The 22,322-nt window shown below is 37.8% G+C and overlaps 2 protein-coding genes across 4 annotated transcripts; both read left to right on the forward strand.

Annotated features, from left to right (window-relative positions):
- The first annotated feature begins 790 nt into the window (after positions 1–790).
- Positions 791–4,538, forward strand: LOC147158254 (gap junction Cx32.2 protein-like). Of its 2 annotated transcripts, XM_086060552.1 has the most exons (3): positions 791–819; positions 3,039–3,537; positions 4,099–4,538. In XM_086060552.1, exons 2-3 carry the CDS (start codon positions 3,063–3,065, stop codon positions 4,101–4,103), a joined length of 480 nt encoding a protein of 159 aa, XP_085916678.1. In that variant the 5' UTR covers positions 791–819; positions 3,039–3,062; the 3' UTR covers positions 4,104–4,538. The 2 variants fall into 2 exon arrangements, with proteins under 2 accessions (XP_085916678.1, XP_085916677.1); XM_086060551.1 differs by lacking the exon at positions 4,099–4,538 and having other exon boundaries at positions 3,039–3,904.
- Positions 4,539–5,103: 565 nt separating this feature from the next.
- cep85l (centrosomal protein 85L) lies at positions 5,104–22,074 on the forward strand. 2 transcript variants are annotated; one of them, XM_086060545.1, is made up of 14 exons: positions 5,104–5,403; positions 6,406–6,567; positions 9,279–10,120; positions 10,243–10,328; positions 10,490–10,573; positions 14,508–14,622; positions 14,702–14,857; positions 14,996–15,148; positions 16,394–16,548; positions 16,794–16,902; positions 16,995–17,045; positions 18,495–18,596; positions 18,865–19,036; positions 20,592–22,074. In XM_086060545.1, the coding sequence occupies exons 1-14, from the start codon at positions 5,355–5,357 to the stop codon at positions 20,735–20,737; spliced, it is 2,382 nt and encodes a 793-aa protein (XP_085916671.1). In that variant the 5' UTR covers positions 5,104–5,354; the 3' UTR covers positions 20,738–22,074. The 2 variants fall into 2 exon arrangements, with proteins under 2 accessions (XP_085916671.1, XP_085916672.1); XM_086060546.1 differs by lacking the exon at positions 10,490–10,573 and having other exon boundaries at positions 5,105–5,403.
- Positions 22,075–22,322: the final 248 nt, after the last annotated feature.

A 22,322-nucleotide genomic window follows, 5' to 3' on the forward strand; every position in this document is an offset into this window, starting at 1 on the left:
AAATGAGCCTAAAATTTTCGTTATATTTTTCGTCACAAAAGTTTTTTTCGGACGAAAATTAAATGAAAACTAAAATAGAAGCTTTTCATTGAGACGATGACGATAACTAAAATTGACTGATTTTGTCAATGACTAAAACAAAAACAACACAGTGACGAAAATCTACAAAATCAAATCAGAAGAAGGAATGAAAAACAGGTGAGAGAAAAAGAACCACTCAGAAACTGTTCACTGCACTTTATTTCATGTTCAAACATGTTTACATCCATTGTGCAGATGTAAGATTACGGTAATGTCAGGCAAATATGCATTTTTTTTATTTTTTTAGGTGAAAACTAAGTTTTAAGACGGCATATTATTATCAATTCAAAACATTTAATTTTTCATTAAAACAAAGTTTAATAGACACCGCTGTGTTAAATATGTCTTGCGTGTGTTATAATTTTCTGTATAAAAAAGTTTATATGTATGTTGAAGGAAAACACTGACTAAATTTTAAATTTAGTCGACCAAAATTGCTCTTTATTTTCATCGACTAAAATTTGATTAAAACTAAAATGCAATCAGATGACTAAACTAAAACTAAATTAAAATTTATTGTCAAAATTAACACTGCCTAAAAACTGTTATTATTCCACAGTGTTCAGTTGTGTCATCACTGTGCTGATATCTAGTCATAGTTACACTGCATGAGGGAGTGCGAGTGGGTCAGCGTATGATAAATCTGCTGATGATGCAAAATCCAGCTCAGCTATAAGAGAGAAGTGAAACCATTATAGAGGGAGCACAAGTCAGAAGAAAGCAGGAACCATTGCTTAGGTAGGACCCTTTGTGGCTATTTATGAAGAATTATTGTTTAAATAGTAGATATCGAGCTGGTAAAAATAAATTACAACAAATATGTTATGAACGTTGTTGTTCAAGTCATCTGTAAGACTAACAAACAAGAAGGTAGCGGTAGTATAAAAAGTGTAGATCGCTACTAATTAACAAAATGCTTTTATAACATTTTAACTGGAGATTGGAGAAGTGCGATTAACAGAAACACATTTCAAATTTAGAAATGATTTTAAAAAATGTCATCATGGTTGCCATATTTCTTTTCTTTTTTTTTGTGGGTTCTCGTCAAATTTTAGATCCATTTTGTGCCATGTATTCTTTTCAAGATCTATGAAGTTAAAGTGTAAATTGTATGAAAGTGTAGCATTGAAAGTTGTGAAAGTGTTGCAATATAAATTGTATAGACCCAGCAAAACATATCCGAAAGCTAAGGCAGCTGGATATAAAGGGTAGCTCGGCAAAAAGAATGACCAAATATTTCATTTACTTTTGTCAAGAAGCGGCAAAAAACAAATGAAGGAAACGAGGAACCCAAATGTAAGATGAAAACTGTGTGTAAAAGAGACAATTAATGTCCATTCAGACCAAACTTCGACACAGTTGTGTAGAATGCAATGAAAGGTACGACAACTATTAACTCACATAGCCCACATGAAGCTAGTGACAGCTTGAGAAAGTGAACAGAATGAAAATCGTTATGCATGTAACTAATACATACCAGTGAAAGTGCAAAGTCCAAAGCAAATATATTAAGTTTAACTAATTATGTGTTCATTAAACTTAACACTTTGGATTGGAGACACTTTGGATAAACTTAATTCAGGTGAATATATTAAGTTTAATGAACTGATAATTAGTTAAACTTAATATATTCTCTTTGGACTAACTTAATTCAATCGTGTGTTACCAATTGAAGTGTTTTTCCCCCCCAAGTTGCTCAACAATTCAATTTGTAATCTTAAATAGGTTTCTAGAGTGTAGGCCTACACATTCAGTTACTATAATGAAACATTTTGGTTACGCCATGTTAAGCTGCTGCAACAACAAAAACAGTCAAATCAAAATCACGATATAAATCAAGCTCCTGCTTTCACGCTCGAACAAAGTGAGCCTGTCTGCTGAATGCATTTAAAACCCGGCCCATTCAACTGTCAATCAAATACCACTGCTATGATGTAAAAATGGATATAGCTGCATGTATTTCATGCCTCCACACTGAGGCGCTCTTAATCAGCCATGCACCGTTTTAGCCGCAGCCCCAAAAAATTTAAAAACTTAAATGGTGAAAAACAGTTTCACGCGGAGTGGCTTCTGGTCAATAGAGGGCGTAGGTTATCACCCCACCACGCACGGCGGTCACCACATTACTTTGGTTGAAGATACAAACATTCAACAAAAGAATTTGTGAAAAAGCAAAACTATTCAAAAATACAGTGTTCCCCTCATTATTTGCGAGCAATACGTTCTATGATTCCCGTGATAGGTGAATTTCCACAAAGTAGAGGTTGAGTTGGGGGGATTTGCGCGTCTATATTAAGCCACGATGACCACCAAATGTACAATCCTGGTGGATAAAAACCTTATAAATCGTTGCTGTAGAAACCGAAACTAAGTTGCTATGACTAACCTTCTTCTTCTTCTTCTCATTGTAGCTAAATGAATTGCCAATGGCAATTTGCCATAACAGTAAATTTTTGCAATTTTAAACGCAATTGCTAGTTTTTCAACAAATATTGATATGTTTTGAAAGATGAATCAAAATGTTTTTGTGTCATATACTGTTATATTACAAGCACATATTCAATTACAAATTAGATTACCTTTCCATAAAATCATACCATTAAAAACAAGTAATAATAGCACATTTCTGTAATTTCAAGCGTTCGTAACACAATGTTTACTTACTATATTTCTAGTTATTTAATTATTTTAATTATTATTAATTTATAATTATTATATTATTTATATTGTATTAATTTTATTATTATATATTATTATAAATTTAGTTATTGTAATTAATCTAGATATTTAATTGTTTTAAAATGCGACAAGAATGTTCCTAATTAAACATTAAAGACAACCTGAAAATAAGGCAACATTTTGTTGAAATGACAGCTGTACAAACTTCCTGCCTTACAAGTAGCGCTGAACAGCAGGTATACAGTATTTGTGATAATTACTTGTATTGTCTCCCACAGACCTGTGAGAGATCGGCTGCCATCATGGGGGAGTGGTCCTTTGTATCGGAGATGTTGGACAAGGTGGAATCACACTCGACTATATTTGGCAAGGTCTGGATGAGCGTTCTTTTCATCTTCAGGATCTTCATTCTAGCGGCTGGCGTGGACAGAATATGGGGAGATGAACAAGCAAACATGGACTGCAACACCCACAGCCCTGGCTGCAAGAATGCTTGCTATGATGCATCTTTCCCCATATCTCACACACGCTTCTGGGTGCTCCAGATCCTCACCGTCTCAACACCTACATTCATCTATCTGGGGCACGTCCTGCTTGTTATTCGCAAAGAGAATAAGCTCAGGAGACACCTGGAGCAAAAACGTGACTCGAATAGGATGATCAAATCTCCCAAATATTCTGACGAACATGGCAAGGTGAAGCTGAAAGGCTTTCTGTTGGTCAGCTACATGATGCAGCTTCTGTTCAAGATCTTGCTGGAAGTGGTCTTCGTTGTGGGTCAGTACTTCATCTACGGCTCCATTTTCATGCCTGATAAGATTGTGTTCCAAGGCGGAAGCTGCCAGACTGACACAAACTGCTTCATCAGTCGTCCGACCGAAAAAAATGTGTTCATCATCTTTATGTTGGCGATGGCTGTCTTCTCAGTAATGCTCAATATCGCTGAAATGTTCCATCTGATGGTTTTAAAGATGAGGCATAGGAAAGGCAGGGGTGTCCATAGAGGTTCCACATTATAAAGAGAAGGATTTAAATCGTGCCTGATAAACTATTAAGCACTAAAAAAACTATAAATAAATAAATTATTTTTTTACATTGTTACATAGCAATTCTGAGAATGGGATTTTGAAGCTCCCGACGTATAATCATTGTATTCATATAAGGACCTTTTGCTTTTTTAGTTTGTTTGTCTTGTTGTTGTTTTTTGTTTTGTTTAAAAAAAAAAAATTAATTAAATAAATAAATTATCTTTTACGTTGTTACATAACAGTTCTGAAAATGTGATGTGTCATGTTTGGGTTCTGTTTTTCCTTGTGTGTCTCCCTTGGTCTTGTTAAGTATAATACTGCCCTTCCTCGTGTCAACCAATCAGTGCCCTCAGCCACTTTTGTCTTGCCCCAGGTGTGTCTTGTTGTGTCTTGTTGTCGTGTGTGTGTGCGTGTGTGCGTGCGTGTGTGTGTGTATTTAGTCTCCTGTCTTCCCTCTGTCTGCATCGATTCATTGTTGTTTTCCTCCCCTCATGCTGCCAGTTTTATTTTATTTTTTTGCCTTATTGTCCTCCCCACGTTTTTTGACCCCGTCCCAGCTCCGCGGCAGCCTCAGTCTCGAGCCTTTTCGCGGATGCCGCTGCCGCCCCGGGCATTCTCGCCTCTGCCGCTGCAGTGTCAAGTCTCTTCGCCTTTACCATGGCGGCCTCAAGCCCATGATTGTGGACAGGCGGCGCACGTCCTGCGGCCGCCTTCTGCTTTCCGTGCCAGGGCGGCGCGGACCCTGCCACAGCCGCCTTCTGCTCCAGTGTGGCGTCCATACAGACACATAGACGTCAAACTTAAACCATGTCACAAACAGTCGAAATAAATAATTGGATTTTGAGGAGTTTGATGTTTTGTTTTAAGTTTTTGTCATGTAAATAGGATAAATACTGTAACTGCTCCAGATGATATGTGCCACGTTATTTACATTTTTGTATTGATTGTACCAAATGCACCCCCTCTAGGGAAAGTACCAAGCTTTTTTTCTTCTCTTGACCAATTAGGGTTGCTGATCAAATATATTTTAGTATATCAAATAAAATGCTAGAGGGCATTAACTGGACCTACAAAGATTTCTGACGGGGGCTGTAGCCCACATGTAGCGCCATCCCTGCCCCCATCACGGAATTTCTCTCATTACCCAAGATGGGGCGGGCTCATTGAAGAGAAACAAGGGCAAGGCTCACTACAATAATATATTCACATTCAGCATAATGGTAAATTGCATTTTAAATTATTATTATTTCTGTGTGCAAATAAGGTTGAGTATCGCTGTTGAGATCAGTAGAAGACACCGTGGAGGGAGATCATGACGTCACTTCCACTCCGGATGTCATCATGTGTAAGTTAGGAGAAAGGAGACCGTTACTTGAAAATGTCTCGAGACAAGAGACATTCAGTTAGGGCCCTACAGCCACTGTATCGTGCTAAAATGACACAAATAGCATAGTAATAGCGTTTAAATCCCTCACTGGCCGCCTCTATTCCATTGTGGCTTTTTCCTTTCCGACCGCAAAGCTAATCTGTTTCCCGACTGTTATGTAAAACGTATTACCGCTGCCAATGTGGAACAGAGGTGATCTTGACGATGGCTACGATTCTAATAAAACAGGTGAGATTTATTATTGTTCTGTGACTGAATGTGTCATGATATTGTGACTTGTTTGTCGATAGATGTGTAGTGGCCGACGTTTGTTGGATTTAAAAGGCCGAACTGCGGCTAAAAACAGGCGACTACAAGTGACGTCACTGCGTTTGCAAGACCGCAGGAAAACGTTGCGTGGCGGAGAGAAGCTATCTCTCGGTGGTTTATTTTTTACCTAACCTCTAAAATATATTCCATTATATTTTCAATTGGGTTCTACAGGCTGTGACATTTAACTTGGTCTCAGTTTTTACATAACAAAACCTGGTATTTCATCAGGGCCCAGGGTGTGTACACTTATTATATACACTATATCAAGCTAGCCCGCCGTCATGTCTAGCATTTAATCTTTAAATGTATTTCGACATGTTTGTGGGGTCATTTACATTTATAGAATTTTGATTTATCATTACCAAAAAAGAAAGAACAAAAAAGTTGCGTTCATACTCAAAATGGAAGCCAGTACACACCTGCATGCACCTAATATTTTAAACAATAAATGATTCAATTCATGTGGGATGCTCAACCTTCATCAAAAAAAAAAAAAAAAAATCTACAAGGAATTGGCAAAGATACACGTAAAAACACTCAAAAAAAACCCAACAAAGAAAGAACACAAAAAAAAGGTATTATATAATTGTCTAAAAGCATGTTGGGCAGGTGGAGTTTTTTTTTTTTTTTTTTAAACCCGCAGCCTACTTCCACATCCCAGGAACACACTTCTTTTAATTGTCCATAGGTGTGAATATAAGTATGAATGTTTGTTTGTATGTCCAGCAACCAGTCCAAGGTGTACTTGGCCAAAGTCAGCTGGGCCAAGCTACAGCTCACCACAAACTTAATGAGAACGAACATTACAGAAAATGGGTGGATGGATGCAATCTCAAAAATATGTTTGTGTCATGACTCGTACTAAAGAAATTTGGACCCTTACTACTACTTCAATGTTTTAATGTTGTCCCTTTTAAGGTTCAAGTAGCGGAGGCTCTCCTGGGTGGGTCCTTAGCCACGAATCATCCTGGCACAGCAAACAGCCTGGACCTGGGAACAGCATCTTTGGACGAAGACACAGCGCAGTGTCAGACAGTGGTGACACAGGCATTGGTACCTATTGCTCTGATAGCGTGGAAGGTAGGGTGACGCTCGGGTCATGACGCTAAAGTTTTTCCACTTGAAAAACTCATCCAAGCTTGCCTTTATTAGTATTGCTTTGTACTGTACATAGGCATAGTCTTGTTTAAATTGGAAAAAAAGGCCTTCCCCAAAATGTTCCAACTAAGTGGAAAGCATTCAATAATAGTCAAAACTATTTTGGTAAGCCGGGAAATGACGGTTTAGGGAAAATACAATTACCATATGTACACAAAGATATACATGATGTACTTCATTTTTGAGATGTACGATGTGCAGCAAAAGATCTCTGCATTTGATCCATCCTCATTGACGTGTAAAACCTGGTAACCAAATCTAGATCTTGTGCCAGCCCATTGGCCATGGCTGGAAACTGGAGAATGCAACGCAGGCACTCCACACAGAAAGGCTCCAGCCAACACAGTTATCACCATCCAACACATTCCACATTACTGAAACTAGTGTGTGCGTAACCAAATTGAACTGTACTGCGTATTTGAATTGTGGCTAAGGGTGTTTTTACAAAAACCTTTACTGAAAAATAATAGGTTTTATAATGTGTTCTTATAATGTTTACCTAATAGCTTGTCCAATAAATTTGTATAATACAATATGGAAAAAATACTCGTTGTGGCTTATATAAGATTGGATCCTACTTCTTGATCTTGATATTTGCTTTCACAGGGGAAAGCCAAAAACCAAAAACAAACGATCAAAAAGGGAAACACCTGACAACTAGGAAGACCCATCAGTCACATCTTCCAATACTTTTGCTAACTTGAAAAGTGGGTGGGTTCAAACAAAAGGTGCTCTGTCCTGAGTTGTTTAACACTGAGATGTATACACCGTGAAATAAAAACTGGAATTTAGATCCCCCCCCCCCCCTCATATTCATCTTTTTGTTATGAAACCCAAATGTCTACATATAAGCCTAACCTAAAAGACCACAAAACTTTTATGTATAATAAATTTGATATTGTTTATAGTAATGCAGTTTAGGGCCCATTGATATGCATTTTTTTAAGACGATTCCGATACCAATTTTTGGCAGAAAAAAATACAGATTAATCAGCTGATTACTTAAAAAATAAATAATGATAATAATAATAACATACGTACTATCTTTTGCTATTAAGATTTACTCCTCTTTGAATGACAAGTCCATAGTATGACCTTATCAACAAATTTCATGGAGTATACAAGGTTATTGTATAGATGTATGTGTCAATAATAAAATCATTTTTATTTGTTTACAACTGCTGTACTGTATATGGTTAGAGTACATAATTGGGCTGGAAAAATAGCAATCACAATTATTTGATTGAGATTGAGATCATGATTAAAACAACTTGTGATTTCAAAACTTAGTATTTATTCAACTACTAAAGCTGCTCAACTACTTAAAAGTGTCATCGTAGCATCATGCCCATTCATTCCTTTACTTTGGTTTTGTAAAGTACAAATTATGTTGTAAATATTATGGGAAATTCAAGCCTCTTGTGTTTTTATGACTAATTTTTATACAAAGCATTAACTATTTATTTTATGTGTTTTGATCTTGAGTTACTTTCACAAGTCTTGGGATTTACTGGGCTAACCTGGGACCACGGGGATTGTATTTCGTGCCATGTCATGTGGAAATGTGTGTTAAGACAACAACAAAAATCATTGGATGTTTGCATCCTTAAATTTTGAGAAAAGAACGTCTTTGAATCCTTGAAATATCAACTTTAAATATAACTTGAAAAGACAATGATCAAATAAAAATAAGAAAGTGAAATAAGAATAGAATATACTCAAATAATAACTGAAAAAACAGTAAGAACAAATACTGACTGTTCCTGTGTTTTGGCCTCTTGGGGGCAGTGTGGTGTCGTTCATCCATGGTGTACACACTTAAGTGAGTACAGAACAAAGTTACGATTGAATTATATTAAAATAACTCATTTTTCACACATTGGGAAGAATTTGTGCCTTTGCGTAATGTTATCTTACCCGTGGGTATGTGTTCCCACAGCATTTGTGTGTGAATATTCGTTATTTGAAGGAAAAACACTCCCGAAGTCGATGCTAACTTTCTGTCAGCATTTGAATGGGATCCTCCCTCCGCTTTTTAGCATTAGCGCTAGGCTAGTATTTTTTTTTTTAAAAACGAAGCATGTTTTGTATTTAAATATACAGTGGATATTATTCTTATTGTCGTGTGTTTAGTTTTGCAGTTAACTACAACTGGGATGTCATTAAACACCTGGAAGGACGCTTGGGGGACAACAGAATAAACATGCTACACACTTCCTAGTTTCTTGTGCTACGCAAGCAAAATAGTGTATTCAGGGTACTTTCACAGCATCGGAAACCAACATTTTCTTCGATAACGTTTTATGGGTAAAATAATAGGCCATTTGGCCCAATTGGCTGATTGTTTTTGGCAGATTTTTGAAAGGTAATAATTGGCCTATTATAATCGGCGGCCGATTATAATCGGCCGGGCCCTAATGCAGTTTAATTTATTGCTTGTGTTGGTTAAAAGGTACATAGGTGGGGGACCTTGAAAAAATAATCGCATAAGAAATCACAACTACAATATTGAGGGGGAAAAAATTGTATTTAAATTATTTTTCAAAATTGTTGAGCCCTAATATGAAATACATGCTTGATGATCTGTTTATCTGTGCATTATTAATACTTTACCCCCTTTGTGCATCCATAAGATGACTCCTGTTCAAGTACCACACCTTCATCTCTCCAGCCGCTTTCCCGGCATCACTCCAGTCAGGAGGATGGATTTGGCGGCTGCGTCCCCGTTGTCCATGTCAAGCCATCACCATCCATGTCATCTTATGCCAGTCTGAGAATGACAAGCTCACCCAGCAGCACAGGTCTTTGGACCAAGTCTTGCCAGCTGACCCCTCCAGCCACGTCGGCACAAACTGGTGTTGACATGCAGGACCAGCAGCCCATCAAGAGGTGGTCCTCTCTCACTAAGCTGTCATCTGGTGTTGAAAAGAACTCCAGGAAGACATCAGTCCACCAACACAGTACAGATTCACATGGCTCCCTGGACAGGGGTCTCCTCTATGTTTACAGAAAAGAATCCCGTTCTTTAAATAGGGACCTGTATTTACCTGTATCTTCCTCTTTGCTCTGTCATAGCTTATTGCAACGTTCACCTGGTGCTGGTCCTTGCTACGGGAGCAAACATAGTAGTAGATCTGGTTTGGAAACAGACCTGTCACTGTCCTCAACTCTATCGTCACCCATTAAACACAGCAGTTTGGACATGGACTATAGTAGTTTAGCAGAAGCTAAGGTGGCTCTGCGAGGGGGTCAGGTTTATGGCCTCAGTTTATCCAAGCTAGCGGACTCACCACTTGGTCACCCGGTTGACAGAGAGTCCCCAATTCAGCCAGCCGTCCGCACACAAATGTGGCTGACAGAACAGATGGAGTACAACTCGAAAGCAGAACATGGAGGAGAACTTGGCCAGATTGTTGGGACTGAAGCGAAAGTCAGGGCTGGAGATGGATCATCACTTGAACAAGGCATTAATCAGGTAAGATAAATTGTACACCTTCAAATAAATATTAGTTGAGATTATTTTCCTCATCGCCTCGAGGGGACAATGAAGATTTTTATTATTATTTAGTGAAAGCACACTTGCTTGTTGATTTGCAGGTGCTGCAGGGGACGTCACATTTTGTCAACACTCTAGTGAAGGTTAAAGAGGGAATGCTGAGACAAAGAGAACTGGAAATAGATAGGTAAGTAGTGACCAGTGTTGCCACAATTACCTTGAAAAGTAACTTAGAGGGACAGTAACGTGAAAAATCCACTTTTTGGAGCTTTTAGCCATGTTAAAATGCTAATACCTCACCAAAAACATCACCAAAGTGGCGTTTTCCTCCATTCGTCCCTCTATGAGAAATTCTAGGTCGTTCTGCTCTCCAAGCACCAGCCCCTCCCAACACGAGAAAACCAGCGGGTACTCACTCTATGACATCATCAGGTGCGGACCCACACCCTGCACCGCCTATGCGGACTAAACACACGCCCACTTTCTCTGAGACCTCCATGTGATAAAAGTAGCCTTTATCAGTAAATGTTCTGACCAAATGAATTCAAAGCAATCAATTATCCTTCACATTTGCAATGCCAATTGGCTGTCTTAAATTCCCAGAAAGGTTGTGGCTGACTACAAGTAACATTTCTGCACTGTTGAACCTAACTGAATGAATTAGTGCGCTCACACTGTAAGCAGGAGGTCCCATGTTCGTGTCCCACTCAGATTCTTTTTTTTCCTTTCCCCCCTCCCCTCCTCCTACGATTTCTTGTTTCAAATTTTTATTGAATAATTGAACATCCATCCAATTTCTACATTTAAAGAAGACACAGTAGTACTGCAAGGGCTTGAACGCAGCTCTCCAGAGTTTTGTTGGCGATGCGTACAGCAGCCGGCTTAGGACGACAAGGGCGCGGCAAACCACACGGGGAGAGGCGGGGTTATACTGAACCAGGCGTTTTACTTCCGCGTTGGAAAAATAGCCAGCAAAATTCCTAATATTTCAGAAAAAATTACATCACCATGGTGTCAAAGGTAAGATTTAATCATTATATGCCTATAGTTAACTGTGGAAGGGCTTAAAATACCGAGATACATCCCCTTTAAGTTACTACGGAAGATGATTAGGGCCAGTGAAGAGAGAAAAAAAAAAGTTTGGCAGGATTCTCACTTTATTCTCAGAATTATTACTTTAAAGTCAGAATTTTTTTTGAGAGAGCTCAGTATTGTTCATTCGGTAATCTTACTTACTTAATCTTACTATTCGACATGTCATCATCATTGCTCTCTTTTTTTCCTCTTTTTTCTTTTGTGTGTGTGTGTGCGTGAGTATGTGCATGAGCATGTGCGTGTGTGTGTGTGCACATGTGCGTGTGTGTGTGTGTACCTATGTGCGTGTGTGTGTGTGTGTACCGTTCACCGAAACGGAATACTTCAGAATCCAGCTAGAGTCGTGAGGTTGTCAGGAGACCCGAGAAAGGATCAAAGAATAGAAAGGAAAGTGAAATCCAGCACCGACCAGACATCACCTACTACCCACCGGGTTACCAACCAGAATCTTTCACCAACCCCAGAAACATCTAAATTCCAACAAATTAGAATGGGGCCAGGCACCCCACCGGCCCACAGCCCCCGCTCCACCCACGACCCCCTCCCCCTGCGCCCCCGACCCACACCCGCCACCCACCACAACCCAGCCGCCCCCAAACCCAATTTTGACTATAAGAATTCTGTCTTTATTCTCAGAAATCTGACTTTAAAGTGGAATTCTGAGAATAAAGTGAGAATCCTGCCAACCTTCTTTTTTTTTCGCGCTTTCTGGCCCTAATCCTCTTCCGTAATTAACTGATTACTTGCTTTAAAAAGTAACTGAGTTGGCTTTACTTAGTTCATTTTTAAAGCAAGTAATCAATAAAGTAACTAAGATTACAAGTTACTTTAACAGTTATATTTAGCAGATACTGACAACGCAAAAAAAATGACACTTAGCTTTGCCTCTTAATTAGAAGCAGGTTTTATTAAAAAATAATGGATATTTTTAGGATTTTGCTCAACATAAATTTACTACCTGCTATCTGTGATCTAATGTGATCTAATGTTGAAAGGAGACCGAATCCCTCATTTCATATATGACTGCTTCAAAAATGAAAGTGTATGTATGTAGGAATGGAAAAAAAGATATGTTGGATTGTTATGATTGAATTACGGTTTAATGTTTAATGTTATTTGTTCTGTAAGCACTTTGTGACAGCTGTGGCTGTTTGAAAGTGTGATATAAATAATGACTTATTATTAATGTTGTAACGGCAAAACCCAACATTTATAAATGTGTACATTGTTTATAAATATTCCGGTTAACTTTGGGGTCACACAATCTGATGGGATTTGGAATGAGCACTGTCCTGCAATCCATGTTTTGGACAGTGTTATTGAAACTTCATAGAAAACACTCGACAGCACAAAGTGTGCCACAAGCCTTAATAGTTTTGTTTTTAGCTGACAAAGTCAAATAAGTTTCTCGCGTTTGTGTGTGTGTGTGTGTGTGTGTGTGTGTGTGTGTGTGTGTGTGTGTGTGTGTGTGTGTGTGTGTGTGTGTGTGTGTGTGTGTGTGTGTGTGTGTGTGTGTGTGTGTGTGTGTGTGCGCGCGTGTGTATGTTGTAGGCACCATGACTGTAAAGTATGTGTTGTTTAATTTCATACATGGACAAAATTGTTGCACAACCCTTTGAGGCAGTCACAGCAATCAAATGCTTTCTGTTACATTCGATAAGACTTCTGCAATGACCAACAAGTACTTTCGCCTACTCCTCGTGAGCAAACTGTTCCAGTTGTCTCAGGTTTGAAGAGTGTTTTCTCTTGATGTTCAATGGGATTTAGATCTGGGCTCCGAGAAGGCCACTTCAGAATGGCTCATTGCTTTTTGGCTGTGAGTTTGGGGTCATTATCCTGTTGCAAGATCTGTGACTGGGTCCAATTTTTCTGACGCGAGGCAGCACTTTTCTTTCCTGTGTGCCTTGAGATTTCATTATACCTTGCACAGATTGAAGAAACCCTTTGCCCGATGTAGCAACGCAGTCCCAGAAGATAACCCAAGGTCCCCCATGTTTGTTCTTTTCTTGGTATATTTTTACATATGAACATAGATTTGATTTTGCTTCACCAAAAATGTCCAGTTTTATCTCATCTGTTCATTCTCCCAGAAGCTTTGCGGCTTGTCAATTTGCAATTTTGCAAATTCCAGTCTCACTTTTTTATGATTTGCTTTCAACGGGGAGTGGTGTCTTCATTGGTCGCCTCCCATGAAGTCCACTTTAGCTCATATGTTTGGCGAAATCGTACAATCTGACACTGATGTACCTTTGAGTTAACCTTGAATTTCTTTGGAGTTTATTCTGGACTCTTTGGATACCATTCGAACTTATCCGTCTTTTCAATGGGGCAGCATGGCTCAGTGGTAGAGTGGTCGTTTGATCCTCATCCCTGGTGACAATGTTGAAGTGTCCTTGAGCAAGACACTGAAACCCAATTTGCTCCCAGTGGACGTGGCAGCAGTCGACCATTAGTGTGTGAATGGGTGAATGTGAGGCATTGTAAAGTGCCATATGGTGTAGTTAAAGCGCTATATAAAAAGCAGTCCATTTATCTAATTAACTTTTGGATCTGGATCTTAAACATCTTGCTTTCTCTCATCCATGTTCAATGTGGTACACACCATGCGACAAAAAGAGCACGGTGACTATTTGTCCCCCTTTAAATTAAATAGGCAGACTTACTGGTTATGAGTTAAAGTACGCAACTGAGTAAAACATGTCTTTCCGGTCAAATTATTACATCTTTTATAGAGGTCACATAATTTTTATCCAGGCATTTTTCACTATTATTATTATCATTATTATTTTTTAAATAATACTGTTCAACAACAATTCAAAAGTAATAGCAGATTTTAATTGCTTAATTTTCAATACATTTTGATCTATTGTTACATTTGTAAGTTTCAAATGATTTTAATGACCATTGAGGGGTTTTCGTTTAACAAGAAATACCAACAATTTTGCCCATGCTTTGTCATTTTTTTGCCTGTGAGGGTGAAAGGTGACACTCTTACTCTCATACTTGATTGTAGAAACAATTTTATTCTATAAAGTAATGTTTAGTGATGTTTGAGGAGTAAGTGTAGTCTGATTACTTGTGTGGAAAAAGTAACACATTAGATAAGTCACTACTCAAAAATGAGCATATTTTTTGTAATGCGTTGCTGGCATTACTGGTCGTGACCACTTTCCTTGCTTAGCATTTTCTATACTGCCTATGCATATTAGGCAACATGCCAATGGTAGTGTGTAGGTGAAGATGAGAGTAAAGGTTTGTTTGTGTCTTTCAGGCAGAAGCAACAGATCCTGCAGCTCCATGCTCGCATTCGAGAAAATGAGCTGAGAGCCCAGCAGGTGCTACATAGTCAGAAGTGGTTTGAAGATCCGCAAATCCTGAAGATGAAGGTAATACTTGAGCAACTGCCAAAATTGTTACTGCAATCTGGATGTGCTCTTTATGGTAATACTTGAGGTCACCCAATAGGAGTCAGTCAAGGAAGTGCCATCGGACCGACTGTGTTGCGATGAAGAACTCGGCAGGAAACTGGCCGTGTCCGAACTGGAAGTACTTCATCTCAATGAGTTGTACAAGCAAGCTACTCAAAAATATACGGAAGACCTCAGGAAACTGGAAGAAAAGGTACTGGTACTAATCACACATTCAGTACAACAGGAGAAGAAATTTATTTTAAAAGCTTTTTCTTTGCTGTATTGTATTGTTATGCAAACAAATACTTATCAATTGTTGCTTAGAACAGAAATATGTTTCTGTGATCAGATCAAGACAAGGGATCGCTATATCAGCAGCCTAAAAAAGAAATGTCAGAGGGAGAGCGAACAGAATCATGAAAAGCAGCAACGCATCGAAACGCTGGAGAAGTACCTTGCTGACCTGCCAACTCTGGGCGAGGTGCAAGTCCAGACCGTGCAGGTACACAAACAAACGCACGCACGAACCCTCTTCTTTCTTTATCTATTCTTTCAAACCTTTAAAATACTACAGATTGAACAACATGTGTCCCGCAAAGACACAAAAGAAACACACTTGAAAACGGAACAGATATCTCATCTCTAAATATTCTATCATTTCAATTCTCTTTTTTGGGCTTTTTTAAATTTTTCTAATGTAATTTTTCTTCTGTGTCCTTCGCAACTATCACATTATTGCTTTGTGTAGTCCAGTGCTACTCAAACTTTTTTACAACTACCCCCTCAAAGAATCAATTTTGAATATTCTCAAGTGTTCCCCCCCATAAAAAGAGGCTGTGGCTTTATTACTGGTACTAAAAAGTATTATTAGTCATATCGTTAAGCCACTGTAATATTATGCACAGCTAACATCATCCTGATTAATTAAAAGGCAAGTTAAATAAAAATGTTACCTAAATAAATCTCTGCAAATAAAATATTGAAAAATATTTAATGCAACCGTACTACTACTAACAGAACAAAAGTATCCTACTGGATTTAAAAAAATGTGCATGGAATGTCTGTAATAATAATAATTCCTAATACATTTAAAGAACATGGATAGGGAGCTGATTGTTTGCTTTAAACATCACATATATGGTTATAAATTTGACCAAGTCTCATTATATTTTATTCTAAAAAAAAAATTGAATTCTGTTCTTCAGATTGCTTTTTTTTTTTTTGGGTGTAAATTGTGTATCTTTTAAAGGATTCTCTTGCATGTCTTACCCAAGATTTGTACACAGTAGTTCATATATGATAATATAAGTGTAAAACAAAGTGTAATGTTTTACAATTATCATTATACAGTACCTTGTTTTACCAAGAATCACAATACATTTGTAATATAAACTTCATTGTAATTTTATCATTCATCTAAATTCTCAAATATAAATATATATTTTATTTTTTTACTTTTTTACTGGTACAGTACGCTAGATTTAAAGTTTAATGGTGTCTTGTTAAAATAATTACACTTTTTTTTTTTTTTTTACTAAATGAAAATATTGAAAAGAAACATCTTTTTTGAAATGCATTTTTTTTAAAACTGGCAACATCTTGTAAAGTTGAAAATTGCTCATTATATGCGTCTCAAAAAAATTGAGAAAAATTGACACAATAAAATGAGTCTCAGAGCATTTAGCTTTTAACAGTTTCCGTGATTGAGCCCCTAAATGGACATTGTGTGTTTTTGATGTTTGCTCAGCTGGAAGAAGTGCAGCTGAGAGCTAAGGATCTGGAGAAAACGGTTTCTCACTTGGAAAAAAAGCTGGAGGGCAGCTGCGCTCGGTTGAAGGAGAAAGACGGCAAAATTGAGACACAAGCCAGGAAAGAGAAGGAGCTGATTGCTACTGTACACAGGTACTGTTCGCTTTCATCGATTGCTTACTTTTAGCTTAGTTTGAAGTTTTTTGAAGGCCCATTTTATTATTACCAAAAAGTGTATGTAAATAGGCTCTGTATAAAATACCTTTTAGATTTACGATGCACATCCATCTTAACTGACACTGACCAGAATGAGTCTAAGGTTTTTTTTGTTTTGTTTTTAGAATAATTTAGAATAATTAGAGGCTACATTTACACCTTATCACTTTTGTTGTGTAAAGTTTGCAGCAGAAGGTGCAGAGGTGTTTGGAGGATGGCGTCAGGTTGGACCTGAAGCATCTTGAGGTGGAAAACTCTCAACTTTTGGAGAAACAAGACCAAAGCAGCAAGGTAGAGTTTGGAGCGGAACGGTTCAATGCTCAAATACATACTGTACGCAGCGTGATTGCGCTCTTTAACATGTCGTCTTCGCTCTCCATCAGATCATTGAGCATCAGAAAGAACAGATTGAGAGACTCAATTCACAACTGAAGGTAGGGTCATCAAACTCTTAATAAAAATGGTTATTAATAAAAAAATATTCTTTTAAGTCTAATGTATACGACCTGAGATTTGTCAAAGTTAAGACATTGACTTTGGAGATTTGAATGATTTAAAGCGTTAAAAAATGAACTTCCTGTGGGGGCTTAAAACCTCTGCAGCCACTGGTGCTAAAATAGACAAACACGGACAAGAGGTAGTTTTACTTTCAGTTTTACTTGCTTGAGGCTTGGTGGAAAAAAATTCGAAGTACTTTGCACACTTTCCAAATTCAAATACTACATTAGTTGTACATCTTTGGTGTATCATCTCAGAGCAAAAAATACTCACATTACCTTCACAGGCCCTTGTAAAACAACTGCTTGAGTGTAGTGCTCTAGAACTAAATCTACCAGACAAACGTTTTGAGAATTGTTTCGATGAGAAGATTATAAGTAAGGCTGGGTATCGATTCTAATTTCCCCAATCGATTCAATTTTGATTCACAAGAGTTCCGTTCGATTACATTTTTTTCTGATTCGATTCACTTCAGTTCAATCCAATATCGATTAATTATGGCACATCAATTCTTCTTAAATGTCATGGACATGATAAAAGCTCCCCAAATGTTAAATTCCAAAGAAAATTTTGCGGCGGCACTTAAATGATTTAGTTTATTAGTAAAAGTAACACGTGTTCTAATCACTTAAGTGTTACACAAACATTGACATCAGCAAGGATGAGATGAAAATATTTTCATAATCTAATCCATCCATCCATTTTCTTAACCGCTTAGTCCTCACAAAGGTCGCGGGGGCGCTGGAGCCTATCCCAGCTGGCTTTGGGCAGTAGGGCGGGGTACACCCTGAACTGGTTGCCAGCCAATAGCAGGGCACACAGACGAACAACCATCCGCACTCACAATCACACCTATGGACAATTTGGAGTAACAATAACAGTAAGATAAAAAAAAGGCCTTTAAAATTCTATTTTCTAATGAATTTATGAGAAAAGAGAGATATAAAATCATGGTTTCATGAATTGGTATCGATCTTGAAAAGGAAAATTGATTCGATATTGATTATTAAATTTTTTAGACCAAGCCCTAATTATAAGAAAGATAATTATAAAAGTCACTTTTGGTCATTTTGTCATACTGTATTTAACAGGAGCAGCATCGTCGACAAGTATCAATTTAGAACAGTCTTTCAATCCAAATATACTTTCTATATGATGATATGACATTAATTCCAAGATTTTACTCAAGAAAATATGTCACAAGCTTCATAGAAAATAGAAGTAGAAAAATGCCATTAACTGCGACAAATTACGGAAAATTGTGCAATATGATTTAAAAGATGTGAGTGCATTGAATCTTTCAAATACATTGAGATATGTATGGAATCACATTTTATTGGAGTGATGCACACGCCTCATATTTATATTTATAAACATGTCGATAGGTGACCAGTATCAGACTACAGACAGGAAGAAACCTTTCGCAACAGTTGAATCGTCCTGACAACCAAGAAGATCCCGCCATTGACGTTACAACCTTGGCACTGGTTGGTATCAATTCAACAAATGTGCCGGTAGTTGATTTCATTGCTTTGCCTCTTTGGGCCTCTTCAAAATTGCGGACAACTGATTTTGTCTTTATAGGCCGGCAATGTTTTGTTTATTCCAGATCTTTGTTTATTTTACATGTATAGAAATCCCTTAAATATGACAACGCTAGCTTTAAGACAAAATTATATCACATATTAAAAGTGTTACAGACGATTCCAGATTAGCTGTATCTACACTTAACGTGCCTGATGTGTGTGCTCACAGGTGGATAACTGGCTGCAGCAGCACCCGCTGTCGAACGTGGAGATGCCACAAGTGGGGCGACTCTTGAAGGAGCTGTCCTTGTGTCTACGGGACCTGCAGGCTCTCCGCAGCATCCTGGTGCAGAGAGCTCAGGGGAAGGAGCTCAACTTGTCTCTGCTGCTGGGCATGACATGTATGTGGATATGAATTCATCATCAGGCCACCAAAACTTTTAGGGCTCCACCAATATGCCTTTTTTTTGGCCAATGCCAAAACCGTTTTTGGGCAGAAAAGAATACAGATTAATCTGCTGATTATTTATAAATATATATTTAATGCATAAAATTATCTCCCCCACACCCAATTTATTTTCAGTGGGTGTCACTTACGCACAAACTTTCGCTATTAAGATTCTCTGCTTTGAATGACAAGTCCATGGTATGACCTTATCAATACATTTTAATGAAGTATACCAGGTTATTGTATAGATTTATGCGTCAATAATAAAACCATTCTTACTTGTTTACAATTGCTGTAAAGCATGAACCTTTTCTTTTATATATGTTTATCTTGTGTTATTTTCACAAGTCTTGGGACTTACTGTGCTAACCTGGGACCTCGGGAATTGTATTTTGTGCCATGTCTTGTGGAAATGTGTGTGACGTTTGAATCCTTTAATTTTGAGAAAAGAAAAGTCTGAAATATCAACTTTAAATATAACTTGGAAAGACAATAACAAAATAAATCAATAAGAAAGTGAAGTAAGTATAGAATAAACTAAAATATTAGCAACTGAAAAACCGGTAAGAACAAATACTGTTCCTTTGCGTTTTGCCTTCTTGGGGGCAGTGTAGTGCCGTGCACCCAGTGCTAAGTGAGTACAGTAGACAATTACGATTGAATTCTATTAAAATAACTTATTTTACACACTGGGAAGAATTTGTGCTTTTGCGAAATGTTATCTTACCTGTGGGTATGTGTTCCCACAGCATTTGTGTGTACATATTTGTTTTTTAGCATTTGAATGGGATCCTCCCTTCGTTTTTAGTATTAACGCTAGGCTAGCGATGTTTTAAAAACGAAGCATGTTTTGTATTTCAATATACAGTGGGTGTAATTCTTATCGTCATGTGTTTAGTTTTACAGTTAACTCCAACTGGGGTGTCATTAAACAGCTTAACACGCTACATACTTGCTAATGCTACGCATGCAAAATGGTGCATTCAGGGTACGTTCACAGCGTCAGAAACTTTGGTTTTCTTCTATGATAATGTTTTAAGGGGAAAATAATCGTCCATTTGGCCTAATTGGCCGATTGTTTTGGCAGGTGTTTGAAGGGCAATAATCGGCCGATTAATCGGCCGGGCCCTAGGTTTGTAAATATAAGAATTAGGATTCTAGGGGATTTTTTTTTTTTTAATCTCTGTTTTGGGGATTTGTCTGGTTTGACATGAAGAGGTTGAACTTTAGGGACAGCTCATGGTAGCACCTCTGACACAATACTAAAGAATTAAGTGGACACACTAAAGTTTCTCTTTATGACTTCATCCCTTATGGTAAAAATCTCTTTTCTTCTTTTTTTTTTATGCATATTGCTCAAAATTTATCAAGATGTTGATTCAGGGAAAGCAGAACTCAAGCTAATTTTTGTAGATGCACTTTGTATGAACTAAGGCGAACAAACTTTTTTATTGGCTTGTATGCTCCCCCCAAAAAGAAGTTGTAACTTGTTACATGTTTCTGTGCAGCGTTGAACTTGTCTGCAGAGGAGAGCGAGTGCAGAGACGCACAGGAAGATGGAGTCCCGTTGAAGGTCAGCCAGCTGCGTAGAGGCATTGATGAGCTGAGGAAAAACATCTTTGAATGCTACAGCCACTATGTGGCCGACAGCTGAGTCTCCTACTGCAGTCTCACTGGCTTTGATTCCCCCTGGAGTGAGGTTGAAGTTGACAGGAATTTCTAAGGTTACGCAGCCATTTATGCTTGCAACTCGCAACAGGGAATGAAAAGTGTCTTCCAAGCGAGAAACCAGGCGGACCATGGAAAAGTGGAGCTGCTGAAAAGGAATTTGCCACCGCTATGCAAAAAGATTAAGGGCCTTTTCACACTTTGATCTGTCAAGTTATACAATTCACAAACAAAGTCATTAGCATGTCAACGTTATAGCCAGTATGAGCAGTTGAGTGTTTTTAGGTTTGGGAATTGTGGCACTTGCTAAAATTAAGACTTAATCCTCTTAATAATCTGACTCTCGAACAAATATGACTTTATTCCTTGAACAATGCTTCTTTGTTGCAATGTGTTTTCCTTTTCAGTGTTTGAGAACCAGTCCACATAACTGCATTGTTTTCTTTACATGTGCTTGCTCAGAATAAAGGCAGCTTGAGAGACAAATGGTTGGACACTACAGACGTATTGTGACAACAGGCCATTACGTCTCTCGAGTTGTCCTTTTTCATTGTTATAGTCAAAAAATGTGACATATTTTTGTAAAGTTTTATATATGTTGTTTGTATTTATATTAACTAGAAAATTCACCAATGCAGGCTCACAATTAAGCTCATGCATAATCTTTCCATAGTTGCTTCCGTCCAGACATTAGATTTATACATTCAATTGTTTTATTAGCTGCAGACCGCAAAACTATTATTGTACATGTATTGGATGTCATGTGTTTAATTGAAGTATTTTTTTTAATGCTGCCAAAGGGAAAGAAGTGAACACTTTGTGTTATGCTTTAACAAAGTTAAGTTATTGTTACTATATTTTGTTTAACATTCTTTATGATGATATTCAGTGCATGTTTTAATAATACAGGGCATTGGATGGCTTGTAACAAAAAAGGTTTCTACTGTTACTGTATAAAGGGCAATGTATGTATACATATCCATTGATAATCTTAAAGTAGACATCTCGCGCAATTTGTTCACAATTTAAACAGTTTCCAAACATCTTAAAGATCTATGCCATTCCTTTTTTCAAAATAAACAAGGGATAAAGAATTACATTACACTCTTCAACTTAAACTTGTTACGGAGTGCGTCTTTCTGAGGTTACCATGACGACTGTGGTGGGAGCGACTGAGAACTCCTCAGTGTCACCAACTTAACTTTTTCCGGCCTCTGAAAAATATGACTATTTTTCAACGAAAATACTTAGTTATTAGAGAATCTTACAGTACAAGAGTTAGACAGCGGTCTAAACTGCAATAAATTGTGCTAATAAAACATACCTGGTTGTTCCACACTTCATTGGATAGGCACTCCTACATGCAGTTGAAAAGTAACTTTTCCATAATGTTTTCCAAAATGACAATAGCCTTTTATTCGTCTTAATGGCAAAACAATTTTTCTGTTGGCCAGGAATGCTGCATTCGAGGACGGTCGGATATCCGAGGAGCTTTTTCCAAAGTTCTGACCTGAAAGCGTTCCAGGCTAAAGTAAACAACGAAAATGGCGGATAGTGATAAATTGTTTTTT

This window comes from Leptonotus elevatus, chromosome 18 (genome assembly GCF_054856555.1).
Source record: "Leptonotus elevatus isolate MCC_2025b chromosome 18, RoL_Lele_1.0, whole genome shotgun sequence".
Classification (NCBI taxonomy): Eukaryota; Metazoa; Chordata; class Actinopteri; order Syngnathiformes; family Syngnathidae; genus Leptonotus; species Leptonotus elevatus.